This window comes from Equus caballus, chromosome 19 (assembly GCF_041296265.1).
Source record: "Equus caballus isolate H_3958 breed thoroughbred chromosome 19, TB-T2T, whole genome shotgun sequence".
NCBI lineage: Eukaryota > Metazoa > Chordata > Mammalia > Perissodactyla > Equidae > Equus > Equus caballus.
The window spans coordinates 20852212-20869701 of record NC_091702.1 but is presented as its reverse complement, the minus strand read 5'-3'; the positions used below and the strand labels follow the sequence as shown (position 1 = coordinate 20869701).

The 17490-nt window shown below is 45.8% G+C and overlaps 1 protein-coding gene across 1 annotated transcript; it reads right to left on the bottom strand.

Annotated features, from left to right (window-relative positions):
- Positions 1-744: 744 nt before the first annotated feature.
- On the bottom strand, positions 745-15685 carry CLDN11 (claudin 11). The gene is made up of 3 exons (XM_001492273.5): positions 14839-15685; positions 11187-11351; positions 745-2008 (listed from the first exon to the last, which is right to left on the bottom strand). Exons 1-3 carry the CDS (start codon positions 15065-15067, stop codon positions 1776-1778), a joined length of 627 nt encoding a protein of 208 aa, XP_001492323.2. The 5' UTR covers positions 15068-15685; the 3' UTR covers positions 745-1775.
- Positions 15686-17490: the final 1805 nt, after the last annotated feature.

Sequence of the window (17490 nt, the reverse complement as noted above, 5' to 3'; positions counted from 1 at the left end):
CCTTTCTGCCTAAGTCATTTAGAAATAGTTTCCACCAGGTTATAATCTCCTAGCATACATAAATATCTACAAAAACGACCGGCCCAAATGGATGTTTCCAAAGAGGAAATGTTTGCCGGTGATTATACTATCAGCTAGTAAAATCAGTATTTTTGGAAAAATACTGCCAAAATAGATTGTAATCTGTTTTTTTAGAGTAGGTTCATAACTTGACAGAGTTTCTGGAATAGAAAACAAACAAAAATCAACTCAATGTGTCTGTCCTTGTTCAAAATTTTCAAACACCTACATGCAGATGTTTGAAAGAAATGTATTTAGATATTATGACCTAAAGATCCAATACAACGGGTTTGTTTTATCCTTCCCTTTATACCTAGCCACTTCCTTTACTGAGTGTTCAGAGGAGATCAGGGAGTTTTTATATATCTGGTCATATATAAATGGGCAGCAATCTGAAACCAAGCGTCAAGCATTGCTGCCCATTTATGTATGACTCAAAGATGCCATACTGTTACTCTGCTGAAGAAACCTAGAGAGCATCTAGGTTACACTTTTATGACTACACATTATCATCATGATATTCTGTAGTGAATAAAATATCACTTCTTAATTATTCAGCACAGTGCAGAATGACCTGTTCTTGAATCACTGATCAGGATCCCTAGAAATTACTAGTAGAGATTAATGAAAATTTTTTAAATCAATAGAAAATACCTCTGGATACAACAGAATATGAAAGGCCAGTTTTGCAGACAGCAGGTTATTTTATTGCACAGATTTCACTTAAAGAACAAAAGGCACCATCAATGTTTGGAGGGTTTGGGGTCTCAGATACTGATAGACCATCAGTGTTTACACCCGTAAAGCCAAATTCAACAGTACAATTTATGTTGAACAATATCACTTCAAGATGGCTAACAGAATGGAAAGAGAGAGAAAGGGGGAAAAGCCTTAAAAATGTGTTAAGTTGAAGCACATGCAAGTGTAGGATTAAAAACTACATCACACAAACCTGCAAATCAAAAATGTTTTGTGGAATGTCAGAGTTATACTCACTTATATTGTTATTTACCATATAATTAAAGTTTATTTGGTTCATTTCCTTCATACTGATGAATTGAGAATTTCAGGAAAACCATGGTTATAAAAATGACCAATCTTGAAAAAGTATGTACAGATAAATTTAAAATCAGAAACTAAAAAATATCCCCACCCTTTGCCCTCAACCTACAAAAGGGAAACTTTCCCATGGAGACAAAGTTCCCCAATTCCCCTCCCTCCCCCACCCTATGTGCCCAGTTCTATCTGTTTCTATCGCTCATAACTAAATGACCTTGGAGCTGAAGAGGAGAGAAGGGAATAGAGAGGCATCTTTATGAGGCTCCCATTGTCATCTGTAACAGTCTGAAAAGTGTCTTTTATTTCTCTCCCCCACACCTAACTCAGCAATATTTGCAAGACATTTAAAATTTAAAGAGAGAAAAACAAGAAAACAAATAATATATACTTTAGTGGGGAAAAAAAAAGAACGTCCAAGAAAAGAGGTAACGGGGCAGAACCATGAGAAAAATGTGTGGGCATTATCTGAGCGGAAGATTTCTTTTAAGGCAACAAAAAAGGTGGTGTTAAGACTACAAAATGCCAGACCGATGCTTTTTGAGACCTTTGGCTTCGGAGCCTGGCAGAGGAGTGGACATCCCCCTCCCTGGGGCGAGCAAACCTCGGGGCACGGGCCCAGCATCGACAGCACCTCTGTGGGCAGGCTGACAGCTCTCTCATACATGGGCACTCTTGGCGTGAGTCGGGGAGCTGGAGCCCGAAGAGTAGTAGAAACGGTTTTCACCAAACGCCTGAGCATCTCCGGCACAGCAGACGATGACACAGCCCCCCACGAGGCACAGCACAGAACCAATCCAGCCCGCGTACAGGGAGTAGCCAAAGCTCACGATGGTGGTCTCACGGTGGGCACACACAGGGAACCAGATGGTGGCGACCATGGCGCAGAGAGCTGGGGAGACACGGAGAGGGCTGTGAGTGGGCATACCCATCACACACCACGTGCAGCAGGCAGGCTCCCCTTCGCTCCACATACACACACCTCTGGCTTCCAACCAACTCCAAAAAACTCTGATACACACAGCTCTGCCCCCTCAGCAATCTGAACCCGAAGGGTTGCATCTATAGAATAAGCTGACCAAAAGTTTATGTCAAACTGCTGCGTCCTTATTTTTTCGACAGGTGGCAGGGACAGAAGAACTCCGATGTAAGAACCTAGAAATAAATAATTTAAGTCCAAAAATATTTATTTGTATTTACTTATATATCTTGACTTTACATACTATTGTTATAATTCTATTATTACACTTACCTACTTGTATTATAACGATCTCTTTCTATGCCTGTTTCCCAAGTTCTGAGTTCCTTGAAGACAAGTGCCACATCTACCTTATGTTTGCAAAGTCAGTGATTGGCTCGGTACCAAGCACATGACATTTGCTCAATGTATAGTAGTTGAATGACTGAATGACATGAGCTATTCAGAAATGAGAAGCCAGATGGTGCCCACTTCAATCTTCCTCTCTATTTTTTCAATTTGGTCAATTCACATTACAAAGACCTGATGAAGCTATGAAAATTCTCTTGCTGCCGCGACTATTGCTAGACATAAGGGGAGCATCAGCTAAGAGTTTGAGTTTGTGTTATGCTGTTCACAATCACAAAATCTCAACACACAAATCAACAGTTCTTGGAGTAAAAGAATTTACACACTCAAGGATCTTATAGTGATGATATTTGCTGTGATGGGTCACAATGGCAGAACTTTATGGTCTGGTACTGACCAGTCTAACTTTCAGATTTGATTGAGATTTTAAAGACGAGATAAGAAACAGCCTCTGCATCAGTTACTTCTTCCCCTCCTCCTAAGCAAAGCAACAAAGCAAGGGCAGGCAGAAGCCTACATGGAATTAAAACGGCTTTGGAACCTCCAGACCAGCTCTGTGAAATAGGGTAGCCACAGCGACACGGACTATTGAATGTTTCTCACGAGGCTAGTGAGACTGAAAAACCGAATCTGAATTTTAATTAATTTAAATTGAAATGGCTACATGTGGCTAGCGGCTCCCATACTGAACAACTCTGCTCTAAACAAAGTAACTCCGTATCTTCCTTTGGTGTCTTCTGATTTCTCACAGCTGCAAGCGGGACAGAAATTTTAGTTAAAGTTTTCAGTTGGCATGGCACTTGAAGGAGGACAGACGTTAAAAAAAAAATGAGTTTTCTAATCATCAGCCATAACGGCCTCAATAAATTCAAGACAGGGCATTGCAAGGAGTCTGCTGTCTGTTTCCTGGGGTACCCCTGGCCCTTTCAACTCAGCAAGCTTTTTCTGATTTCTACGCATACTGAATGATTTTCTAACTTCCCTCTGTGCCCACAGAGAGGAAATATAAGTTTTCTTTACTAACTTCTAAACTGAGGAAAAGATTTAAGACTTACCCATTTTGAAAGACCTTTTAAACGATCTCATTGTATTTGCATAACTTGTAACACAGGCTTTTGTTAACAACAGACTAAGCCCACCCCCACAAGCTGGGGAGAAACACACATAAATAGAAATGATTCTTATCCTAAAAAAGTACAGGTTCCAAGTGGAAGTCAGAGGGAAGAAAGTGCATTTGGGAGCTCTGAATTGCCCAAATAGGCTTTCTAATAGCCTAAATTCACCCCATTAATTGTGAACTAGTCACACAATTAAGGAGTTTATATACATTATCTAAGAAGCTAAAATCCAAATGTTAAGGGCTTCCTTTTTCTTAAAGAGTCAGCACAATCATGCCAGCTTCTATAATATTTTTATATGAGATACGATGAGGAGATATATCTTCCTTCTGTGAATAGAATGTTCAAGAAGATCAGTGTTAACCAGAACTTCCCTTTCCAGCCCAGGAAAACCTTAGATGCAGGGACAAGTCTTTTTCTTTCTCTTCCCCTGGCCGCGGATTTCAAACCAGGCTCTCTCGGAGAACCACGGGGTATTGTCACAGTCATACTCTCTGCGGTGCACAGAGAAAAACTTTTTCTTTATCAGGATGAGGGACAGAAATCTCTTCTAGAGTGTTTCAGCCAGAGACAACTACTGTAAATTTTCCATATCAATACACAGTCCAGCTACGCACCCCTAGCCCCAAAAGTGGGCATTTGCTCTGCTATGGGCAAAAACAGCAACCCAGCAAGGGCTTCCGAACACACAGGCTTGTTTAGAGGAAAAGAGTGGGAGTGAAAAGGAGAATTCCATAGGAAAAAAGGATTTGCTTCCCTTGGGGCCAGCCTGGTGACACAGTGGTTAAGTTCACGCACTCCACTTCAGCAGCCCAGGGTTTGCCGGTTCGGATCCCGGGCTCAGACCTATACACCAGTCATCAAGCCGTGCTGTGGCAGGCATCCCACATATAAAGAAGAGGAAGATGGGCCAATCCTCCTCAGCAAAAAGAGGAGGATTGGTGGCAGAATGTTAGCTCAGGGTTAATCTTCCTCAGGAAAAAAAAAAAAGATTTGCTCCCCAAACAACTGATTTGGTTCAATCCAACCAATCTTTCCTATAAACAATTAACCGGTCTCAGAACATCTCATGGTTCAAATTAAGTTTTATATTTTCAATTACGTTGTATTTATACAGACAACACATACATGCACACACACAAAAGCATTCCTCACATTTCATGTAAACCTAACTTTACTTTCAGATCGGGTTTAGATTTTAGTGACTAAGATAAGAAATTGCCCCTAATTTCATTTAATTCTTCCCCTCTTCCTAAGCAAAGCAATAAAGGAGGTTATCATCACATAAGGAAAGAATCAGGCTCAATATTCCAAAAGTAACCATCAGTCTCGATTTTGAGAGTTTTAGAGATTTTCTTAGATTTTATTCCAATATAATTCACCAGAAAAAAGAAAAATCAGAAAAATGTCTAAATCTTGAAATAATGAACCTACAGGACTGGACAAGTGAATGGGTGGACGGATGGACAGATGGATGAATGGATGAGAGATGGTCTCATTTCAATTCTGCTCTCCACTTCACACACACCAAAACTGACTTCCAAAATCGTGAACCCTTCATGTGAGTTCGATACACTTAAAGTTACAAACTCACGATTTACCTCATTAAAGATTTCCTTGTTTTTATAATCCATTCAAAACAAGGCAAATGAGCACCAGCAAGCTCTTACTTCCTAGTAGATAAATGAACTCTGGGTGGAATTCCTGTGGCTCTCAGAGGCGAACCACGTCAAAACTACCAAAAGCGGACAGAGCGCCACACAACATGAAAGGAAATGAGGGCTTCACCGGGAACAGTGACCGTCAATTGAACCCACAGAGAAGAATGTTTAGAAACTAAAAAAGGAGAATTTATTCAATTTCAGCAATGGTTTGAGGGGAAAAAGGGATATGCTGTAACCAATAAACGTAAAAGTGCAAGTCAAATCATTATTTAACTTAAAAATGTGAAATATTAATAGAATTGGCAATAATTTGGGGCTTTTTTAAAGACACAGAAGGCCTGCTGGATTTTTTTCTATTTGCAGATACACTACACACACACAAAACACATTCAAAAAAGAGTTTGTAATGGTTCTCTCCATTATTTGGGGAAAATATAGAAAACACTTTTCGAAGAAAGTCACAGTTACCGGTAAGGTAAAGAAAATTGAAGAAAAATAAAGGGAATTTTCATTGCTTTTCTTTTTGTGTCATCAGAATTTATTTTTAAATTAAGGCTCTCAGAAGAAGACAGGAATTTTAACGCTCAGATTTTTCAATCTGTGTCTCCTCTTCCACCTTCAGAAGATGAATAGTAGGGAGAAGGGAATCTGCCATTTGGGGGGAGCAGAAAGTGGAAATTGGGGACATTCTTAGCTGAAGAAAACAAAAGAAGAAGGAGGAGAGAAGAGAAGAAAGCTTCGCTGTGCAGACACAGATCCATCTGGGCTCATAAAGAGACACACAAGAGAATTCCTTGCTTCACAGAATAAAACTGTTTGCCTCTTTTGATAACTTTCAAATGATCTAATACGACGTGTTGTTTAGTTGATAGAATGCACCCTACTTAAAAGTTAAGAACAATCTTGATGTAACCAAACACAGAAAATATTTGGAAAGACAATTTTAGAGCAATGAGACGTAGGTGTAGCTTTTAATTTCTTTAGGGATTAGATGACATATGGTAATATATGGAGTGAAATAAATGTGACGAAGTTCAATAAAATTGGTACAAGTGCGTTTGCCTGTGGAGGTAACAACTCAGAGATAGAGAGAAAGACAGACCGAGAGATAAAGAGGCCCAAAAAGACAGAAGAGTACCAGACTCTGACAGTCCTTCCTTCCTCCAATGAACACCTCTGTTTTCGGGCTTTGTCAGTTTCAGTACTAAGCATGGAAAGAACTTCTAAAAGCATCATTTCTAGCACACAGAAATATTTTCATTAAAATCACTTAAATTACTCCGATGTAAATTAGTAATACTGGAAAAAATCTGCCTTGGTATAATAACCAAGATTTGCATCAGAAAAGATCTGGGTACTGGAAGAAAAGGAGAAGTGTGTAGATGAAGCACATCGGCCATGAGTTGGTCATTACTGACAATGAGCTTGGGTTGATGGGGGTTCATCATACTTTCTACTTTAGCGTATTTTTAAAATTTTTCGCAATAAAAAGTTTTTTTAAATCCCCCTCCATTTAACATTTTCCAGTGCACTGACCACCGTCTTCTGAAATCAATGCTATTATGACACATGATCTAATCAGCAATTCACTTTGAGCTTTTCACAAAGGAGCCAGTTAACTCAAGGCAACAAGCAACGAGATTTCTAACAGGCAGCTGCGTGGAGTCATATTTATTTGTGGTTTCCTTATAATGGAAAACTAGAAAAATTTTTGTTTTTCTTTTTTCATTTGCCATTCTCTAAGTTTTCACTTAAGAAAACATTGCTGCCAAGGACATACTTCTGTTACACCATGACTTTTATGAAGATCTAATATTTAAACAATCATCAAGTCAATGGAATATCTGAGTGTATTATTTTCCTGGCTTGCTTTCAACATTTTTTCCCTTGTTTCTATTCCACACATCATTATCTTTTTTTTTCCTATAACCTTTTTTGAAAGCTAGCCTTATGGCCATTTGTTCATTTTTTTTTTAAATCACAGAATTTACAGACAGCAGAGACTTCATAAAGCAGTTAATCCCTCCAGTTTTATTGAGAAGGTCATTTAAGCCACAACAATACTAAGATGCCACAGCCTTTCCACTGCCCATATGAAATTTAATTTAGATTAGGGACTTGTGCGTATAAAGCTAATGACTTTGGAAGAAGACTTTTTCTAACTATTCTCTTAAGGCCCCGGGATTAAGGGCATCTCTGTTGATTCCACACACAAGGATTCCCCTCCCCATAGGATGCCTGACTTTGTGTACAGGATGAGCTCAATCTGTCCCACATTTGCACACATCCTTCATTTTACTGTAATTTCATTATTAACCTGTAAGTTCCAAGCTAAAACAACTTTTTTCCAATACAAATAGGATTCCTGGGGCCATATTTTTAGAAAGAGAGAGAAGATGAAAAAATTTCACTTAGGAAGGAAAACACATTTCCTTTCCTTCCATTCCTTACCCTATCTCCCCAAGAAACACCCAAATCAAATACTTTCTAACTTCTAGAGAGGTGAGAATTAAACTGAATCAGAACTAACTTGACCATTTTCAGTTGGGTAGTTTAATATGGCTTTTTATAAGGGAATAGGCAAAAAAACTCCCACTATTGATTCCTGCACTCTGGTTTCTACAAAGTGAACAAAAGAAATATTTCTGTTATACCAAGATGCAACCTAGTGTTTCCAGGAACACCTCATTGTCTCTCCTTACCAGCTGTGTGTGTGAAGACTACCCTGCAGAAATTAGGATCAGAAGAATGCCGAGCTGCCCTCTGGGTTAGCTCCGTAGCTCCTCTGACCAACAGCAATAATAATAGCAATCATTTATTGAGCACTTAGTTGTTGAGCCAGACATCACGCTGAATAACCTGCATACATCATTTCACTATTCTTATCAGCTTCGGAAGTAGGCATTATTGCCCCCATTTTACATAAAGGCTCAGAGACATTAACTGCCCCAGTTCACATGGGTAGAAAGTGGTAGATCTGAGATTCAGTACAGTTGGTCTGACTCCAAATGATAAGATAAAGCAACTCAGGGCACAGGCACCTCCTGCCTTGGCAGGGGCTCTTGAAAAGCCACAAACAGATTAGATTCACTTCAGATCATCCCAGATCTGAGGAGCCTGCTGCTCCTTGAGCTACTCATCTGGCTTAAGAAGCCAGCAGCATCAGGCTCTCCTTTCTTCCTCCACAGCAGGAACCAAATCCTCACGCCATTAAACTTACGCCACTGAGAAGATAAAGCTGTACAACAGACATAATTTTATTAAGCTTTCAGAAAAATAATTAAAGCTTTTCAGGGTTAGGAAGAGCTGATTTTAATTAATAGCGCTTACAGTCTCCATACCAAGATTAGCTTCGACAGTGTTTCCAGTTCCCAGGCCCCGAGACCCCAGTGTGGCCTGGTCCCCCTTGGTCAGCGACCACATCTCAGCTGGAGCACCATCGGTGACCCCTAGGACCCAGCACAAGCCCAGCACTGGCTTCTCCCAGGACAGCGACAGAAGCCAACCCAGAGGGACACAAAGGGAGCCTTCACTCTCTCTTGCTCCTCCCACCCCGGCCAAGAGGGGAAACAAGGCACAGGGGCTCGGTGGGGAGAAGACAGAGGAGACCAACAGGTGCCACACTTGAGACAATGAGCTTTACATTTCCAGAGCCAGCTCGTTCCAGTCAAAACAACATCCAACCCAAAGGCCAGTGGTGGCCCACCGAGAAATCAATCCGGACAGGAGGAATCAAAGAGGAGCAGGTAACACTGGAAATGCCCGGCTACCAGAGGTCGAGGAGCACTGCCCTCGTCCCATCCCAGGCTGAGCAGCCAGAAAAGCACAGCCTTCCTGGGGGGTCCTCAATGCCCCCTCCATCCTTTCACTGCAGGCAGCAGACAGGGGCTGAGGAACTCACACCACACACTCTCCTCTCTGATCTGTCTACCTCCACCAGCCCACTTGAAAGAGACAAAGAAAAACTTTATTGAATTCAGCCAGGAAGTTTCAAACAAGTGGTTGACACGTTTTTAAATAACCCTGTTATTCAACAACGATTTATTTGTTTTTAGGAGGTTTTTTCAGACTTATTTGCCTGTATGTACGTTGCTTTTATATCTATTTTCCACAGCATTTGGGTTTGGTTTTGCTTGTTTCTAACGTATCCTCTTACTTGTGGATATTCTGTGACTCTCATACGGAAGGCCAGAATTTCTAAAGATGATGATCTAAAACAGACCCATCCTATGGCTTTGGCATCCTCAAAGCCAAAGAGAGCCTTCTAGGGCTTCTGTAAGAATGTGAGGACAGTAACAAGCAAGGGCAAATATCTCAGATGGGAAGGGTTTCACCTGGATTCCGCAAACCAGTCTCCTCGTGCAGCTTTGGTGACCCGCTGGAAAGAGAATTCAGATACAGGGATCTGAATGCCAAAAAGCACCACCAGAGGGGACTGTGTGAATTAGATGCAGGGCACGATGCCGCCTGTGTGCTCCATGTGGCACTCCCACACACATTCTTTGTGGCTGGAACCAAAATGGTCACGCCCAGATTCTTTTCTGGAAATTACAGTGGTCTTCTGGTCTTTTCACTCCTGTTACCACACACACACAGATGCACACACACACTCTCTCACACACACACACACACACACACACACACACAAACCCATCCTCTGACTTCTGGGTGGCTTCGCAAGCCCCTGAAAACCTCCAACCCTTTGCAATTTCATGAAATGGTGCCCCTACTTCTCATGTCCCCTCACCTCACGAGTGTCATTGTGGGTGACCATGACTCAGTGGCCCTGAGCCAGACAGAACCCTGACCTGTCACCCTTACCCCTTAAGCACATGTCTGAAACGTGTCTGGGGATGGGAATTCCTTGGCCCAGGAGAGCTTGACTTTCTTTCTAAGCCACATGCAGACCACCATCTCCGCACTAATGTATTAGTACACTTTGCAACAAGAGCTGCTGTTCCCAAAACTCACATCTTCTCTTAGAATTTAGAAGGTGCTGACGGAATTAGCATTCAAGAAAAAAAAGAAATGAAGTCACTGAAGAGTACAGAGCTAGAAGGAGCCTCCCTAGGTTATTAAGTCAGGCCCTCTGTGTGTATGAAATCAGGAAACCTGAACGCACACATGCCATTTGCTTGGCCTGGACTGTCCCTCTCTCCCATCCATGACCTGACCACCTTCTCTTCGATTCTCAAAACTCATCGCTGGGGTCCTCTGCTCTGGAAAACTCCTCCAGTCTGGCTTAGGTGCCTTCCTATGTGTGCGCACAGCCCGTGTACCTTTTCTGGATGAGCACACAGCACACTCTATCGAGATGTCCCAGTACACTCAAAGCAGAGGCCACCTGTTCTTCCCCAGTATCCCCAACGCCTCCCAGTGCCTGGCACTCAGCAGGTGCTCAGTGAATGCTTACTGAATAAAAGCTTGCGTCATCACTGAGTGATCTCGCGCTCTCAACATCTTACTTTTCTCTTGCCCTCCTCTTTCTCTAGTCTTAATTTATACATTAAATGAAGTTCTCAATCCTGCCTGCACGTAAGAGTCACTTGGGAATCTTTCAAAAAAAATCTTTGCCCAGCCTGATACCCAGAAATTCTGACTCAGTTGACCTGCGGTGGGACCCGGGCACAGGAGTTTTCAAGAACGAATCCCATCGGGAAGCCTGCGTGGAGAGCCACTGTGTAACTCTCTTCTGTCCTGGTTTCTCTCTTAGGTGTCCTCAAAATCCATTCTTTCTTTTTGTTTTTTAACTTATTTTTATATTCAGTGACCCCTGCAGATATTACCTATCCCTCTATATAAACTGCCCATGAAACATGAGGGATACACATGGGGGTCTATTCCGCCACAGATTCACTCGGCTTCCTGTCACATGCCTCTTGAACTCGAGGAAGGAGTGGCAAGATCTGAGACTCATCATGTTCACTCCGAGTTGGGGCGCTGTATGGGAAGCTGTCTTACCCAGCAGAATGAGCATCACGCCAGCCAGCTGGGCCCGCCGGTACTTGGCCACACCAGGCTCGTGGCCCATTCGGATGCAGGGGAGAACTGTCAGCAGCAGGAGAATGGCCGGCAGACCGAGGACCGAGGCTGCAATCATCAGGGCTCGGCAAGCCTGCACATAGCCTGGCAACGAGAGAGCAGACGGGGTGGGTTAGGCCATGGTCCCCTTGGATCCTGAACCCCGCCCCACGGGAATTCAGCACCATCTACCTTCCTCCCTCGTGCCCCATTCCAGGACTTAGAGTGTGTTCAATGTTGTTCAAGATCGTTTCACGCATTCAACCTTTAAAGCAACTCAGTGGCAAAAGAGAGAGGTTGAGGGCTGGAGAGGCTGAATGAGGGAGTCCTGGTTTAGACCACTGGGCAAGCCTCCAGGATGAAAGGGCCAAGAGCCCATTACAGTATTACACCACCTTGTGAGCGATCCAGATTCTCAGATCTTCCAAGAAGCCTTCTGTGACGGGCTGCGTTGGGTCCAGCCTGCTGTTGATACGCTCTACCTGTGTGACCTCGGGCAAGTTACTGAACTGCTGTGTCTTGACACTTTCCTCATCTATAGAGTAAAAATAATAATAGTACCTACATCTCTCTGATCGAATTCAATGACGATGAAATCAGTTAATTCACGCAGTGCTTAGAACACTGCCTAGCACATGCTAAGTACTCCAAAAAGGTCAGCTATTGTTCCTGGTGGTGTTACTCTGTGTATGCAGTACTTTTATCTCTGGGTGTACTTGGTAATTTTGTCCCTAACCATGTGCTTGTCATTCACATTGTGTATAAATAGTGTGTGGCCCTAACTGGGACTCAGGCTTCTTCTCTTGATAACTCGCCAAAGGCTGCTGTGCTCATGAATCCTGCCCCCCATAGATGGTCAGGCTCCGTCTCCTGCCTCACCCAGGGCGCCCTGGGCACGCTTCCACAGTGGTCCATTATTGCGTTAAAGGCATCTCTCCAGCCCCAGGGATTCTTGGAGGGCAGACACCTGCCTCGGTCTTCATGGAGCTAACACAGTGCCCACAACACATGATGTAAACAAACGATTATGAATGAAGGAATAAGCAAGTTGAAGAATAAGAGTGGAGCAAACTACCTGAACTTTATACTGTCAAATAAAATGCGACGGAACGACTTTGCTAAGAAACGGATCACAATATTTGCCATATTTATGTAAAACAAATCCGACAAGACACAGGGAGAATATGTCAGGCTTAAACGTATTGTTTCTCATTAAAACATTCTCCCTCCTCCAAAAAAAAACGGGCGGTTGTATTTATTGCTCTCCCCTTTTTGCTCAGAGGGAAGTAGAGCTAGTGGCCTGGAGGAGGCAGAGTTAATGGCAAAGCCAAAAATGAGCCCCAACTTCTGCCTCACACGCCAGGACCCTCCTACCAAAACTGGCCAGCCCGCCCTGTGCACCAGGACCCAGCTGCAGCGCTGCCTCTTAGCAAGGTACGTTCCGCCAGGATTCACACTCCACAAGGGCACTCTTCCAACCACTGCCCATGTCAGCTTCTTCAGAGTCAAAGGTAATCAATCAGTCAGGTATCTATTGACCTGAAGACCCCCAGAGAGGAGCCACAGGACGTCTGAGGCAGGACAGCGCGCCACAGCCCTATGCCCCTGTGGCTTGTAGGAGAGCCAGGGCGGACACAAAGAAGACAGTCAACTAGCTGAAATTCATGGCACAGGCTGTCCACGTGTTGGGTGCCAAGGCCATGTCTGAAAATGAAATGATGGAGACTGAACAATGTCCCTGTCTCCAGCCGAAGTGTGAGGGAGGGGGACAGCAGGAAGCAGCAGGCCCTCCCTAAAATGTACTCCATCTGTGGGATGGTCTATGTTCTCTGAAAATAAACCACTTGGCACTGAATGCTCAGTAAATTTACTTTCAGGGGAAGGAAGCAGAGAGTCATTTTATGCTTCCCTCAAAGATTCCTACTAAATACCGTGCCCAGCTTTTAATAAAAAATTACAGTTAGCGTTTACGGAACATCTACTACATCAAAGGAGGATTATATCTCTCATCTCATTTACTCCCCAAAACAACTCTGAAAGATAGGTGGTTTGATTTTCATTTTTAAAGAAGACAGCTGGGGTTCACTGAGGTTCATAACCTGTCCCAAACGACCCAGATCGGGAGTACTGGATGCGAGTCTGACCCAGGTCTACCAACGCCAGCACTGACGGCAGGTGGGTCCAGATCTGGGTTCCCCCCTCTGTCATTCTGAAAGTCCGAAGTGGAGAAAAGGAGCGTGAACGGCAGGACTGGCCCACCTTGCGTGCACCTGCCGTGTGCCGGTGGCAACGCCAGGTCCAGGCGATGATGCAGAGAGAGTAGGACGCCATCTACATCTCCAAGGAATTTAAAATGTGCTGGGAGAACCTGACTCACAAACAATGAACAAAAAATCGAAATGTGCCCTGATGGGGATAAGAGTCAAACAGCAGGAGAGCCAGGAGAAAAGGGGGACTGATTCCCACTACAAGGCCTGGGAAATAGGAGGCACTCCGGGGGGGCGGCTTAAAGCGGGAGCAGAGTCTCTGGGAAGCGAAAGGCTCATCCGAAAGGCTCATCCGGGACTAGGCACCAAGCCACAGGCTGGCGCTCAGCAGAGTCAGGCCGCTTGTTAAGGAAACCAGGACAGACCTTTAAACGCGCACCATCCTCAAAGGCTAGCGGGACAGACGGCAATCGCGTTCAGGCCAGGGATGCGAGAAACCCTCACGGCAGGACGGAGATTCCGAACAGAAAACCCGAAGGGGCGCCCACGACCTCGCCAATCACCCACCTGGCTCAAGGTTTAAATCTGAACCGAAACTGTGTTCCAGCACTTTTCAACGGGGCAGCAAGCGAAGATGGGGCCCTCGCCTGGCGTCGGGGGAGGTGGAGGCTAAGCGATTTTTCCCTCCGCTCCCCACTCCGGGGCCCAGCTGGAGAGTCGGCCCTCCGAGGGGCGCCCGCTCTTCCCCATTCCACCGAGCGGTGCGGAGGAGGCAGGGGGGTCATGCAGGCCCGCGGACGGACGCCCCCACTGCGGCGACAAGGGGTGGGGGAAATAAGATGGGCCCCGGCACCTGCGGGAACCGACCTGGCGGAGCTCGGATGGCCCTAACTTGGCCAGGACGCCTCCCGTCCCAGGAGGACGGGGACACAGCCTGCACCTGTTCAGAGCACTTGCGTTTCTCTCTGTCCTCCTCGCCTTTGCTGGGGGGAGGCTGGGGCCAGGGGAGTGAAGTACTTCTGATCAACCTATGGCCAGAGCATGGGGCAGGTGGGGCGACGTAATTAACATGGTCTGAGTTCCAACTACATGTCTATGAGTTGGTTCATTAACTTCTCAGGGTGACTCGGCCAGTGGCCGCCACTGTGATCCCAAATTCCAGATAAGAAACTGAGGCTGAAAGAGGGCTGCCTAATTCCTCTAGGTGGGACTGAAGGTGTCAAAAATGTGCCTAAAGGTTTTCAAGCCCCAAAATGTTTCTGTGGACGCCGTCTAATGTCCCCCCCCACCCATCCTTCCTCCCCCCACCCCCCCCACCCCCGCCCCCAAGTCTGCCCTGAGGATAAGGGTTTAAGAGCAGCCACTTGCGAGGCGGGGGTTCTTACCCGGCAAGATGAGGATGTCCACCAGGGGCTTGCAGTGGTACAGCCCCGTGGCCATGACGCAGTCGGCCCACAGCCCCTTGGAGCCCAGTTCGTCCAGCTTGCGGCAGGTGGGGATGGTGTAGCCGCAGGTCACCACCCAGTCATTGGTGGACGTGGTGACGATGATGCCGATCCAACCCACGAAGCTCGTGACGAAGCCCACTATCTGCAGGCACGTAGCCACCATCATAGCGACCGCCGCGTCCCTGAGCCTCGCCCCTCACTGGCTGCGCCCGCGCCCCGGGCTGGACTGAGCCTGCCCCGGTCCTCCCTCTCCCGCGCTCGAGAGCCGCTGGCCGGCGACAGCCCGACGCAGGATGCTCGAAGCGGAGACAGGCCACTAGAGGCTGCGAGCGCAGCTCCGACGGCACGACGGGCGCACGGCGGGGACAGCGGCGCGGCTGGGCAGCGCGCCCCCGCCCCCCGCTTTAAACCCCGTAGCCCCCGCCGGCGAGCGCCAATCGGCGACGGCCCGGGGTCGAGCCGGCCAATCGCAGGGCGGGGTCCGGGGTTAGGGAGGGGAGCGATCCCGAGGCCGGCCGGCCCCGTCGCACAGCCGGTGCTGGAAGTGAAATGATTCGGTCCAGTCCAAGAAATGGAGAGCGACGAGAGGGCCCGCGTCAGGCACGGGTCTGTTTGGCTGCGAATTCTCTCTCTCCTTGCTGCGCCTCTCTCATCTCTGTCTCTGGTCTTCGCTTCGCTCCATCCCACCCTCAACTTCTCCCCAGGCGCTCCTTCTTCCAGCTGAAAGCGGAGAGCTTGGTGCTTCCGAGGGGACTGTGTTCCTCCCCGGCCCAGTGTTGTAACTGATGAGCCGGGAATTGCCCTCAGGAATAATCGAAGCATTCAGCATACCGCAGTTACCGGGAGAAAGAAAGCGATGCTCTCCCGTGGTCAAAAATCATCAGGGGCTGCCATGGCCATCATAGTGCTGACAACGACAGCAACTCACATTTATCCAGCTGTGTCATGGACTGGTGCATGCATTTGTATTTATGTATTATCTCACTTAATTCTCACAGCAACCCTTTGTGGTAGGAACAATTGTTTACACAGAAAAGTGTGAAGAAGCAGCATGAGAGAAGTTAAGTTGCCCAAGTTCACACCGCTAGGAAGGGGTAGACTCCGTGGGCCGTCTCACCTCCCCTCCCCCCATCTCCAACCATTCCTGGGAACCTGTGCTGATTATCACTTTCTGAAAGTTCCTTAAGGGTTCAAATGTCCCGTTTTTGACACATTAAATGCTAGGCTGACAGCTCCAGGTCACTGTAAATAAGTGAATGTCTGTGCTCCCCTGAGAATGCTGCCTGGCCCACAGTGAGCGCTGACAAGTGTCAGCTGTCATCACCGTCAACAGCTTCAGGCCACCTTCTCTCCTTACCTTCAAATAAGACCCATTATATGCACCTTTACTATCATGTAGAAGAAGTCGCCCTTGGGCTCCATTTACATTAAAGGCTTTTAATTCTCTTTGACACATTTGGCTTACCTTATTTTATGCCTCTATGGACAACCAGGAGATGGAAAGATGCAAAGGGTTTCAGCAAGCACAAAGCCTTCTATACGACACTCTCGATCTGAGATACAGATCACAAGTCATGGGTACTATGCTTCCCCATGTCTGTGCTCGGCGTCAGGGCAAATCACCAAGTCTTCTAGGGAAGAGTGGCTTCAAGAAGTCCCCAAAGCAATCAAGCGCACAAACAGAAAGGGCTCTGTGTAGACGACAGTGTCAAATAAAAGAACCACAATAATCACCCAGGAGAGCACAGTGGTTAAGAATGAGGGTCAGGCTGCCTGGCTTCACATCCTGGCTCCGCCACCTACCAGATATGAGACCAAGTTACTTCACCCCCCTGGGCCTCAGCTTTCTCATTTGCAAAATGGAGATGAAAATAATGCCTAAACCTCAGAGGTTTCTTGATGATTATGTGAGTTAGTACACATATGGAGCTTGAAGACAATGTATGGTACAAAGTAAGTGCTCAATAAACCCAGGCTGCTATTATTATGGTGATTCAGAACTCTTGCCTCGGCCCTCTTACGTGTTCTCCCTGCATCCATACAAGTTAGATTTGTGGAAAGCACTGTATAGGATGTGTGTCCCTTTTTGGAGTGAGCCATTGTGTTTGGAGGCATTTCATCACTAGGATCTATTGACCTGGATGTTTTCAGGTATTTCCTCATAACATAAAAGAGAGAGAGAGAGAGAACTTTTAAGTATGATATAAAATATAAAAACCAAGCAACAGCAATTCATTGAAAAAGCAGTTATGAAATCTGCACTGTTATGACTCCATTAGCATTTGACATTCTAAGGATGAAAACTCAACCCCTCAGAAGTCAGCAATGCCCAGATCACCCACAAGTCACGCACACAGAGGTATTGTAAAGCTGGATTTCAGGACTCAGGCACTAAATGGTAGAAAGAGTTGTCGAGTTGTTCGGATCTTGGAATGGAACCTCCTGAGTTCATATTCCAACTTGATCACTTAGGTTGTCTCTCAACTCATGTGACCCTCAGGTTCTTCATCTATAAAGTGAGAATAGCAGATGCTCCCCCCAACCCCACCCAGGGTTGTTGTGAGGACTAAGGGAGATCATTTACACAAA